General features: G+C 34.7%; 1 protein-coding gene across 2 annotated transcripts; it reads right to left on the bottom strand.

Moving 5' to 3' along the window:
* Positions 1-3,685: 3,685 nt before the first annotated feature.
* Positions 3,686-12,058, bottom strand: LOC119188345. Of its 2 annotated transcripts, none has more exons than XM_037437540.1 (5): positions 12,005-12,058; positions 8,554-8,738; positions 7,463-7,663; positions 6,667-6,796; positions 3,686-3,851 (listed from the first exon to the last, which is right to left on the bottom strand). In XM_037437540.1, the coding sequence occupies exons 2-5, from the start codon at positions 8,692-8,694 to the stop codon at positions 3,745-3,747; spliced, it is 579 nt and encodes a 192-aa protein (XP_037293437.1). In that variant the 5' UTR covers positions 8,695-8,738; positions 12,005-12,058; the 3' UTR covers positions 3,686-3,744. The 2 variants fall into 2 exon arrangements, with proteins under 2 accessions (XP_037293437.1, XP_037293439.1); XM_037437542.1 differs by having other exon boundaries at positions 11,989-12,050.
* Positions 12,059-12,367: the final 309 nt, after the last annotated feature.

Raw genomic sequence — 12,367 nt, 5'->3', positions numbered from 1 at the left:
GGCTGGCAGCGTATTCATGATTTTTATGGTTTGTAGGTGACAGAGACATTTAAAATCAAATATTTTGGTTTTTGGCAGGCTTATGCTGTAACAATAACAAAATAATTGTCGTCTATTACTATCCTCAACCAAATCACAACCATTATAATTGAAACTTGTCTTTCTTTGTTCGACATACAGCTTCGGTTTACAGTTAGATAAAAATTATTTACGTTATCACATCTTTGTGTTCGTTATCACAGTGCACACAACTCTATATAGATACTACCAGTCGAGATGTGTTGATAATCGGTTACTGAGGTAAATACTGGCTGTTCTTGCTTTAAGGCTGCCATTTAATAGAAATACCTTTATTTTAATAGTACTTATAATAGGGCTAATAGGGATCCAGGGGCGAATAGGGACAGCAATGTTTATATAGAATTATTCACAGATACGTTAGTTACTATTATAGTGGATAGGTTTTGTGTAAGTTTGAAAGTTAAGATAACTAAGACTTTGGTCAAAACATTTAATAATCATAAAACTAGTTTCATATTTTGAACCTCATCACTCGCACATATATTTTTTTATTAGGTATATTTAAAGTACTCTAAAAATACAGCCATGATTTACAGTATTCTATTTACTATAATTATATTTATAAGAACCTAATGAAATATTTTTAAAGACAAAAAGTCGTATCTGTGAATTTAGGACACCCCTTAAACAAGGGTATGCGCTAGATAAAAACAGGTGCAAAATGGTTTATAAAACAACTAAGAGTGACAACCCTGACTCCTTCGTGGGAAGATCACCTTGTTTAGACTCTGAGACGATTCGATTCTCATATTTACATAAACCTTCACTCAGATTGCTTGATATGCTCCAATAGACCTCGTGTACGTACAAAAGAATTATAATATTTATTATATGGTATTAATCTATAATTAACCACAAGTCTTCGTGGAAACATCGATATCGACCGAAACCACAACACAATCATTTAATATCAGAACTTAAAATAAATATAAAAATCGTTATTAATAACACGCACTCACATATCATTTCTTTATCCTCGAATAGATAAACAGAGGTGCAACCATGTAATTCATTTTTCGCCATATAATAATAATAATATCAGCCCTGTATTATATACTTGCCCACTGCTGAGCACGGGCCTCCTCTACTACTGAGAGGAATTAGGCCTTAGTCCACCGCGCTGGCCTAGTGCGGATTGGTAGACTTCATACACCTTCGAAATTCCTATAGAGAATTTCTCAGATGTGCAGGTTTCCTCACGATGTTTTCCTTCACCGTTAAAGCGAACGATAAATTCACAAAGAATACACACATGATTTTTTAGAAAAGTCAGAGGTGTGTGCCCTTGGGATTTGAACCAGCGGACATTCGTCTTGGCAGTCTGTTCCACACCCAACTAGGCTATCGCCGCTTATTTTCGCCATATACATATAATAATATGTGCCATCACATGATGTGAAAGGGACGAGCCTATCACCATATCAGGTACGAATTCCAGACTCCGGGCTGATACTGATACAGAAAAACCCAATTAAATTGCCCAACTCGGGATTTAAACCCAAGACCTCAGCGGAGTAGTCGTACTTCATTATAACTACACCATCGAACCAATCGAGAAATACATAGTTTTAAATGGAGTATGAATCATTTAGCTACTAAGTCGTTTTAAAGACAAAGAGTTAAAAGTTCTATGCATAGTTAAAGGTAACTATCCAATAAGTTGATTGATGATGATTCTACAACATAAATGCAATCGTAAACTGCTAAATGGTTGCTTTACCATATCCTTTAGAATAAGTCGATTTCTTCTATCTATCTAATATATTATTTTATATTGTTATATTATGCTGTTGGCATGCTAAATAAATAAAAATATATGTAGCACTTATAAGTGAAGTAAATCCATATTATAGAAAACATCGAGAATTCTTAATAAATATCTACTGAGATTTTTAAAGCACAATCTTCGAACGAGGCTAAAAAACTGATGAGAGTCTGCGTCGTTGCATTGTGATTGGTCGTGAGACCAACGTGTAAGTCACGTGTTGTCCTCTCGACCAATCACAAACCAACGACACGGATGTTCGAGTCGTATTTTATACCACATTTTGAGGGGTAGATCGCTATCGTGAAAGCGAGTCATATCTCCAGTATTTACCGCCCATAATATAAAAAAAAAGTTTCTGCCTGCGTTTACAAGGTGCGTAATAGGGTAAGGAAATCATTATGATTTCGTATGCGAAACAACAAGCTGTTACCCAAAAGGTATTTATTTTGAATTTCTTGTAATACTTGTGTAATTCCGTTATTATAACTTTATACTTCATTGTTTTAAAAAGGTGGAATTAGCAGTCCCTAAGGAATAATTATAAATAAGACCCTTAATGTTTACTGGACACCCAGAGAGCCGGTCTACGAGCGTACGTTCGATATGCACGTCACATAGGAAAGTACGCGCGTGACTTTCGCTTCTCCAGGGTCAATGTCAGAGATACCGGTTGTCAGATTGCTTTCTTACGGTCAATCTTCTTACTGCCAAGTTCGGATGCATCCTGATTCCTACTAATATAAAAGTGAAAGCGTTTGAAGATGTCACATGTAAATGCATGGATGAATGGATTTGGATGAAATCTATTAAACTAATCGATGAAAGCTAATACGTCCTGCAACATAATATAAGCCAGTATTAATGTCATACCGAACACTCCAGATGTTTTTTCCTCGACCTGGAATTCGAAATCAGAACCTCACGGCTCACAACCCATAAGTTGCTATCCATTGAGGCGATTACCTATTAACAAGTGTTGAATGCATTCATCGATGTGGCTGACCGATACGCTTCTATGATCTTGATCTAGATTACAATATATGATTGCATAGTAAGATCTATAATTACATAGATTATTTATAGTCTAAGCGGCCAAAGACCTAACGTTATATCTAATGTTAATCTATATATGTCTTATGCTAGTTGTTTCCAATATCAATCTGCTATTTTTGTATGTCATCTAGGCTATTACATAATCTAACTAATTTTAGAAATGGGTACAAGTAAATTTGTGAAAATGTTTGAATGTTTGTCAGATGTAAATGCAAAAACAGTTGAACCAATTTATATGAAATTTCAGATGTATAGACCATGTCTTGGATTAACACATAGGCTACTTTTTATCCCGGTAATTTGCTCCCATGGGAAATAATGGAATTATTTAAATCTGAATTTTAAGTAGATGACGCTGATGTCATACAGATTGCTTTATAAATAGCTACAGTGTTTTAGGGACCTGCGTAGTAGGGGAAGCCTTTCACGTGGACATATCTTTGCCGGTGATAGGATATATTTTATGTCCGCCTGGATAGCACCACTGTAGACGGTAGACTAGGTGTTAAAACACGCCATAATGGCCCACTTAAGGTCGTCGCGTTCTGGATCAGCATGTGTATATGTGGGCGTAAGTGGGTTGCGTTCCGGGATAAGCCTCTTTATAGCCGATTCCAAGATGCTGTCATAATTGTGTCAGCTGTCGAGGAGTAATCAACTCTCGTCAGTCGATATTCTATTGGACCCCACTCCACTTACCTTCAGGAGCAGTGGGGTCCCTGCCGTGTCCATAAAAAAGAAGAAGTCGCCAACAAAACCTAGAAGGATAATAAAAATACTCGGTCAATTTGTGAATGTCTTTACTATTATGTACAAAGCTGAGGTATTAAGTTGAGTGCCTGCTACGCGCTCTGGCGTGTCTCCTGGTACACCACGTATTGCACCTCCGAGCTCTCCTCGATCACGTGGATGGTGCTATTCACCAGAAATAGGAGGTACACGTTCAATGCTGCAACGAAAAATAACTTTTATTGTGGATTATTGAAGTATAAAATCATATAGCAAAAAATACTGGAGGGCCAGAGTCGATTCTGTAAGTGAAAATGACTTTCATTATTCGTTGTTGAAGTACAAAGTAATTTATCATGTCTAAAATTCTGAAGGGTTAGAGTGATGTAACTAGTACAGTTATTATTTATTTTGTTTCGATACGGAATCGTTAAAATATATTTAGGAAATTACTGTTTTTGGTATTGAAGTGAGTTAAATATTGATTATCAGCAAACTGAACTTTGAGCCCTAAGATTAAAATGCAAAATCCAATGTCATAAGGACAGTAAAATGTTTTTCTTTTTTTTGTAAATAAATAAGCTAAAAAATACTTATAATGCACAAAGCAGATTATTAAAGATTTATTTCAGACATTTCGTAACGTATTGTCTTGAAATTGAGGCTGAATGCGAAAATGTAATTTCGCAATGGTAACACGAGTCGGTAAAATTGCTGCGTCTGCGCATGCGACGCTAGTTGCATCACTGTGCAACGCATGAACGAAATATGACAAAATGTAGAGCGTTAACTTCTACTGTAATGTTTTATAATATAATAGGAATATGTTTATTTATAATTAGATTATATAAGAAGTTCATCGCCACTATCTCTTATAACATCTATGTTTCAATATAATACTTAATAATATCCCTTGGCCTGAAAGAACAGACTTCACTATTTTATTACTATGTTGGTGAGTCTCGAATCGACGTTTTGTTCCAGGCAGAACACTAATTCATGGAATATGCACATGTTCAGCTTCGGACACTTCTTATCTTGGTGTGTTTCGTGTAGATAGTATGCTGATGATAGCCTATAGCCAGTATGATAACAAAACCAAGCTTTCGTCAAACAACAGACGAGGCAGGAGGGAAACGCGACGCTGATGCTCGACTCTATGTGAAGTAGAGCGCCGAGCCCGACGGTTTTGTATGACATAATATATATTCTATATTAACTAGTATATTACAGACTGTTCACGTCCCGTCAGCGTCTCGTCGCCGTCCCACCAGCGTTACGTCGCCGTCAAGCCCCGTCCTCTGTTTGATCATAGCTTAATTAATGAATTTCAAGTACTTTAATTGAAATATGAAGACTAATTATAAAAAATAAAATAATTTATTAGTGATGTAGGCAAACATATTTGCACTTATGATAGGTTAATAAGATACATGTTAATAATAATTACAACTGATTATTATAATAATAGATGGATACCAAAGAGTCGCAACCAACACCTCCAGAAGTTCCCAATTGGCCATTGGTGTAGGGGCAGATGCAGACGGCAGTATTGATGGCACGCATCGTGAGAAAATATCTTACTTTGAATCCCCTACCCGCCGGTGGTTTCGTTGGCTCGCCATCGGAGGTGATATTTTTTTTTTTTTTTATCTATGCACATATGTGTATGTATATTATGCATAAAAATAATTTCAAAATAAAAAGGTATAATAATTATTATTAAATGATATTTTCATTATTAGCGCAAGCTAACTAGTCTGTCACAAATATGCACATACTTTCTCATTTATAATATTGGTAAGAGTAAGATACCGTCTAATCGCATGAATAATTCCAAAGGAAACATCAGTTACGCACCTCGCTGTTCTGTTTTCTCCAGTTTCAATGAGTAAAAGTGTATGTTATTGAACGGAAACTTATAAATATTGTAAAACCAGTTTTCTTGTCATAATATGTCTTGCGTTACGTTTCTGTTTACCTTATAAGTGCAGGACGAGACTTCAAGTTGTGGTAATAGAACATTTAATAGTAGTTATAAATTGTTATACTCAATTAATACTTTGTAACGTATACCGTCTACTATGACCCTCCGTATACATATACACTACTATATATTATATACAATGCTTATATGCATTTGAAAAGTCCCGCATAATTATGTCGACTGGTGACACACAATAATCTCTCATCATGATGCTTTTTTATGTTTACGCGAATTTTAGACATATAAATAAAAATAGTTTTCGGATTTCAACGCGGTTTTTTATATTATAATTTTCTCCATATGTTTTGAAGACTGTAGGTCTCAGTGGCGAAGATTGAAATTTTTCAAAAGGTAACCCGAGGCTACAAAAATTGCCTTAATAAACATAGCGTGGTCAATTTAACAGAAAACAAAAACAAATTTTAATAAGCCTAAGAGGAAAGCCACTAAAAATCGGGTTGTATGGAAACTTTGCCAATGGTAGGTTGTCCAGTCAACGTTACAATATTTACCGATATTTCACGATAAAACAAATAAAAAAATATTTATATATTAGTTTTGCAGGGTTTTATGTAACTCCGTATTATGTGATCAATTATAAAATTGCAAGGCCTAAGGAACCGCAATATTAATACCCGTTTTGTATAATATGCAGTTATAATATTTCGCAAACTACACCGATTAGACGTTGATGTATCAATTTCATACGGTTTTGTTATATGACACAGAATATAGTGGATCCAGCCTCGAGTTTGAATATTCTATAAAATACTTCGGATGATGCTAAAGGCGAATTGGGTATTAGTTTTTTAGCTATAAAAACAGTAGTAAAATCTTAGTAGTCTATCCATGCAGTGTACACCACAAATGCCCTTTCTTTTTCCTTTTCAATGTCCATGCCATATGGTTGTGTGTTAGATATTGCCTCGAGTGATAAGAACGCCAATTGTACTCTATTATAAGTGGATATAATATGTCTTTTTTCCTCTTGTACATATGTACAATAGAGAAATAAATAAAGAAAAGGGTAAGAAGAAAAATTACTGACCTAAGAAAAAGAAGTAGACAGTATTTTCTATGTATTCTACGTAGTCGAAGTAGGCCAGGTCCACACACAGGGTCAGCAGTTGGAACACAATCCCGAAGTACAAGTATATCTTGAGCAGTGACTTCTTTTTCTGAAAGTATATAATAGTTTTTCTAAAGAGTTTTCCAGGCTATAAACCTTTCCTGCAAACATTCAACATAATTAATGTTGAATGAGTGAGGTTAAAATATGTACATAATATAGTTATTTATGAAGTTATGTAACTAACAATACTTTATTGAGTAACGGAAAAAAAGGAAAAATATATTTGAGAAGTTGTTTTAACTATTTGTTTAATACTGAATGTAAACATCATAATCTAAATTACATAGTTTAACAAAACTCATCTAGATGGTTAAAGAATGAAATTCTAGAATTAAATATTTTTTTTAATCATGCTGGCTCATTTAACAAATCTAATATGAACTGACGTAGCACGCTTAGATAGTTTCTCTAAAAATCTCTTTAGAATAGTATACAGTAGGTGTCAAGAGACCTTCAAGGCTCAAGGCACCATGGAACCTTAGAGGTTCAGAATAAAATCGTTTATTCAAAATGGCAGTTAGTGGTAAATATACCACTAACTGCCATTTTGAATAAACGATCCTAATCGCTTTTTTCGATCTATTTCAAAAATAGACCAATCAGAACTAAGTTTTTTAATATGCTTACAAATGACTTCTTTTGATTAGTACATTCTCGGAATCGGATTGAAGATTGAGATTGGGATCTTTTATTGATAACGGCTGTAAATTACCTTATGTGCTCCGACCAGCAACACAATAGTCATTGTGACGTCTACAGTGATGAAGGCTATGGTTAAGGATAGATGGATCAGTGGATCCAGGTGATCATGCGTCTCCTCCAGAGGCTTGGCAGTAGGCTGCTCTGCTTTGGGAGTAGTCATTTGTTCCACCACCAGGAACACCAGCAGCGGCAGGGAGAGCAGGGATAGCACCTGAAATTGAAGAAATTAGTATTGGATTAGTTCCAATACTAGCTTATGTTGTCAGTCTAAGGTGTGCAGACGTTGTCCACTTATTGCCATGAAATAAACATAAGACTACTACTTAAGATTGCAAAAGCTGCTGAAACAGAGGCAAACATTACTGATTAGAGATAACAGGTAATAATTTAATGCCGTTATTTATAGGGAATGAATTTCAAAGACTAGATATTTACTGACCAGCGCGACAAAGCAAAGCTGGCGCTCTACATTGATATTATGTAAGAGAGTGGTACTAATCCAAGCCAATTGTGTTTCAGAAAAACTGTCTGGTAATTAGATATTCTAAACCTGTAACTCAACACTCCAGGATAAGATCATTATTCTCACGGTAGAAAACCCGCTGTAACCAGTAATAGTAAATGTTGTGCCAATTTGCTACAATATGTTAACTAGATAATTTGAACATGAAACTTATTTATTTAGTACAATTCAAAAAAGATTCATCTGCATACACACAATACCATCTTTATTCCCGAAGAGGTACTCAGAGGTACAATACCAGGCCTATATTAAGAAGTTGTTTTCCTGTAGCTGATGATAATATTCTTGTTCATTGATGACGTAAAAATAACCAACAGTTATCTTCAATTCAGAAGTAAAAGGTTAATCGACCTAGTATATGACCCTATGATTAATAATTACTGCGACACAAAAACATCCACAATACCAAATAAAAAAGAAAAGATTCTAGACTTAGATACCCTAATTAGCATTAGTATATTATAATCACGTAGTTAATGAAGCACTAGTATTATCTTCAAGCACGCTAACAATTGATCATTAACATCAAATTCTCTATCATAAGTACTAACCTACATAAATAAAGAAAGTGAACTTACCAAATTAACATATCCGAATATAGTGACTCCTTTGCGAACAGGCACGCAAAAGCAACACTTTCTAACCACAGGCAGCGTGGGACAGATCGATGGGCACAGTTTTGTCATTGTTTGCAAGTGTCTTTTTATGAACTTTGTCATCGGTATAGCATTATAAGTCTATTTTCTGGAGGTAGTTATGTATCCTGGTAAAACGGCGTAAGAAAAACTCAAAAAGTGGAAAGAAGACATTTAGATCTAAATTATAATCAAATAAAGCACTTAATTTTCTCTAATAATCATTATAAATAATTTTCACTAGTAATTATTAATTTTCTCTAAAAATGAGTAGACACAAGTGGTGCGTATTTTACACATAATTATTTAACTTTGATCTCAATTTCGTTTCTTTCCACTTCTTGTCTCCTCCATACTTTTATTCGGGTAGCAATGCCTATTTTGATGAAATCTCGCTTACAAAAAAGTAAACTACAACGTTGACCGTACGTCATCAGTAATCTAGTAAATCAGTGGTGGCCTTAGAGGACACATCACGGCCTGGACCTTTGCCCCATCACAGGAGGAGGGATGGGGCAAAGGTCCAGGTTCTCGCCCAATACCTTCTAAGATCCTTTTTTAGGTCACCTTGTTAATCAACAAAGCATCTGTCCTCCTAAAGAAAGCCTGATATTTCGCGGTTACTAAAGCCTCCACTGCTGTAAATGATGTCAATTTGAACACAGAAGTTAATATACTCCAAATGCATATCTTGTATTTGATTACTGTAGATACTAGATAGTCCAAGGTCTTCTCACTTAGGAGGTCCTGACCTCGAACTGATTATCCAACAATACATTTGGTCTAGTGATATCTATTCGCATGTGATCGAACCGCATGATATATGACACCCACGTTCATTGTCACGTTCCTAATTTAAATAAAATTATAATATACTGACTAGCTTTTGCCTGCGGCTCCTCCTGCGTATTTTTTCGGGGATAAAAGTATTCCCTCACATTCAAGAGTAAGCTACCTCCCTATCAGTGAAAAAATAATCAAAATCGGTTTAGTAGTTCCTGAGATTAGCATATTTAAACAAAGAAACTATCTATATTCGGCATTATAATCTATATATATATAAATGAATTGCTGTTCGTTAGTCTCGCTAAAACTCGAGAACGGCTGAACGGATTTATCTTATCTTGGTCTTGAATTATTCGTGGAGGTCTAGGGAAGGTTTAAAAGGTGAGAAAAATTCGAATAATTGCCGGGAAAATCCTCAAAACAGCATTTTTCTATTTCCCATACAAACGTTTTCTAACTAATACGTAGAGTCAATTTGAGCTTTATTGCTATTGTATAAAGTTCACTGTTGTCTAAGCAATGTAGGTGTGTTCCTAACATCAAAGCAGTGTGCGTTGGAGCACAGAATATAATAATGTAATGTCGCGTTCTGAAACTCAACAAAAGTGATATCGCGGACCCGACTAAATTGAACAGTCACAAAATTTAATATATCATTAGTTATTTGGTTGGCTTCACGATATTATTTCTTTTGTTTTACTTTAAAATGCATGTTTTCGTTATGGACAATTTTTGAGCTACTTTTGCATATCTATACTTATAATAAATCTGTAGAGAGGTCAATTCTGTACATGAAATATATTTCCAAAATAACTGGGGGTGATTAGGGATCGATACTGATGCCAAAAATGCAATTAGTAAAATTTTTGTCTGTCTGTCTGTATAACCGTTATAGAAACAAAAACTACTCGACGGATTTTAACTTAACTTGGTACAATTATTTTTCATACTCCTGAGCTGGTTATAGTATACTTTTCATCACGCTACAATTAATAGGAGCATAGCAGTGATGGAAAATGTTGGGAAAACGGGAGAAGTTACTCCATTTTTAAGCTTCCGTCATTTCGTGTGCAACCTTAATGGTTAAAAGTTCCTTCGATTTCACCAGGATCCCATCATCAGACCCTGACCGGACAATCGGACCACCTGCATACCACCATAAATTAAAAAAACATCCCGACAAATTGAGCACCTTCTCCATTTTTGAAACCCGAAATCCACGCGGGCGAAGCTGCGGGCGGAAGCTAGTAATATTATACAGATTCAAGGTAATCTTACTAATTATAAATAAAGAGAATGTGAAGATTTGGAAGTTAATTACACAGGTACACCATCTCCCTCTTTAGTATTATGCCATTTTTATCCCAAATAAGTAAATACACAGTGGCGTTTTTATTTCGGGAAGATCTTTCACTTGTTCAGAGCCGCAAGCAAAATTTTGGTTTAATATAAAATTTACCACGATTTTTGAAACCTTGATGAAATGGAAAAAAAAATTTTTATAACAATAAAAATTATTCACTATTTGCGGAGAATTTTTAAATATTTTGATTATTGTAGAGTCGAACTTGCACCTAAATACCAATGTTTCTGTATTCTAGACTTAAAGACATCAAATAATTCCTAATCGCGTGGGAGATCCGTATTATTATCTCAATTTAAGATTTGTATGGGCGGATTCTTCGGGTCATTTCAATAACTTAGATTAAAGTTAGTTGTAACCTCTCCTTAAATCAATTTATTACCTCCAGATAATACAATATTTTATCGACTAGCTGAACTAAAGGTTAATAAAAATTATTGGCTTGATTATTATGAGCTTTCTGATTGTTTTTTTTTAATTTATTAAAGAAAATCTAGATAATACACTTTTAAGGCGATACCTCAAGGTCCATTTTCATACATTTTGTTTCGGCTTTAATCTGGGTAACTAAACAAGTATTGGCAAGTAAAGAATTTAAATTCACGTCTAGTTAGTGATTAGTTCTCGCAGTTGAAAGAAAAACGTAAAAATAATTAATAATCATGGATATTTCGACCTTTAAAATTTAATATGACGAAATTTTAAAGGCAGAAATATCCATGATTATTAATTATTTTACGTTTTCTTCAACTGCGAGAACTAATCACTAACTAAAACTTGCCAATACTTGTTTAGTTACCCAGATTAAAGCCGAAACAAAATGTATGAAAATGGACCTTGAGGTATCGCCTTAATATGATATTGTCATGATGATAGAAAACTTGAAGATTGTTTATTTTGATGTAATAGAATTAAATCTAATTAATCAGATTTAACCTATTTTTTCTTTCTTACGAAAAATAATCAGAGAGCTAAAGAAATAAACAAAACACCGATTGGGCGTCACTGGATAAAAATAATTCTTTCTAAGACCTTAAAGCACAATTCCTAATATTTTAATTCACAAAAGACGCGATCTTGTACACCACTGACATTCTCTTCACTCACAAAACACAAGTTTCACACCATACAAAGACTAATGCGAGGTCAAGACCACTAATAAACAATAGACTTCAACAAATTGAATTAAATCCCCGTAATGACAAATTCAACAAATACTTGGAACCAACATTTGTTCAACTTTACCGATAGACATAAAATATCTACACATAACATCTCACACACATGCCTGCAGATTAACTGAGGCATTCAACAAAGCATCCTCTGGACTTGCTTTAAATAGGACGCTTCCTGCCTCGGCCGCCATTATTCTTAATAGAGAATTTAAAAATGTGTTAAGTAAGAATAAGCCTTGTGTTTTATTTGCATGACTTTTTATTACACTACAAAGTTACACCATAAAATTGTGCATCACTGCACCTGATGATAAGTGAAGTGGGGTCTAATGGAATGTCGACTGACGAGAGATGATTACCCTTCGACAGTCGACACAATTATGTCGGCCTGTTGGAGCCGGATGTACACAGGCTAATCCTGGAACGTGACACA

Source organism: Manduca sexta, chromosome 11 (assembly GCF_014839805.1).
Source record: "Manduca sexta isolate Smith_Timp_Sample1 chromosome 11, JHU_Msex_v1.0, whole genome shotgun sequence".
In the NCBI taxonomy this organism is placed as follows: domain Eukaryota; kingdom Metazoa; phylum Arthropoda; class Insecta; order Lepidoptera; family Sphingidae; genus Manduca; species Manduca sexta.
The sequence above is the reverse complement of the archived record's forward strand: the minus strand, read 5'-3'. Positions and strand labels throughout refer to the sequence as shown.

Bases quoted from the DNA above. Each gene is read 5' to 3' on its own strand.
- LOC119188345 (XM_037437540.1), bottom strand. From the start codon at position 8,694: ATGACAAAGTTCATAAAAAGACACTTGCAAACAATGACAAAACTGTGC. The intron at 7,664-8,553 runs GTAAGTTCACTT...CTTCAATTTCAG, and splicing joins TATTCGGATATGTTAATTTG to GTGCTATCCCTGCTCTCCCT. The intron at 6,797-7,462 runs GTAATTTACAGC...ATATACTTTCAG, and splicing joins TGCTGGTCGGAGCACATAAG to AAAAAGAAGTCACTGCTCAA.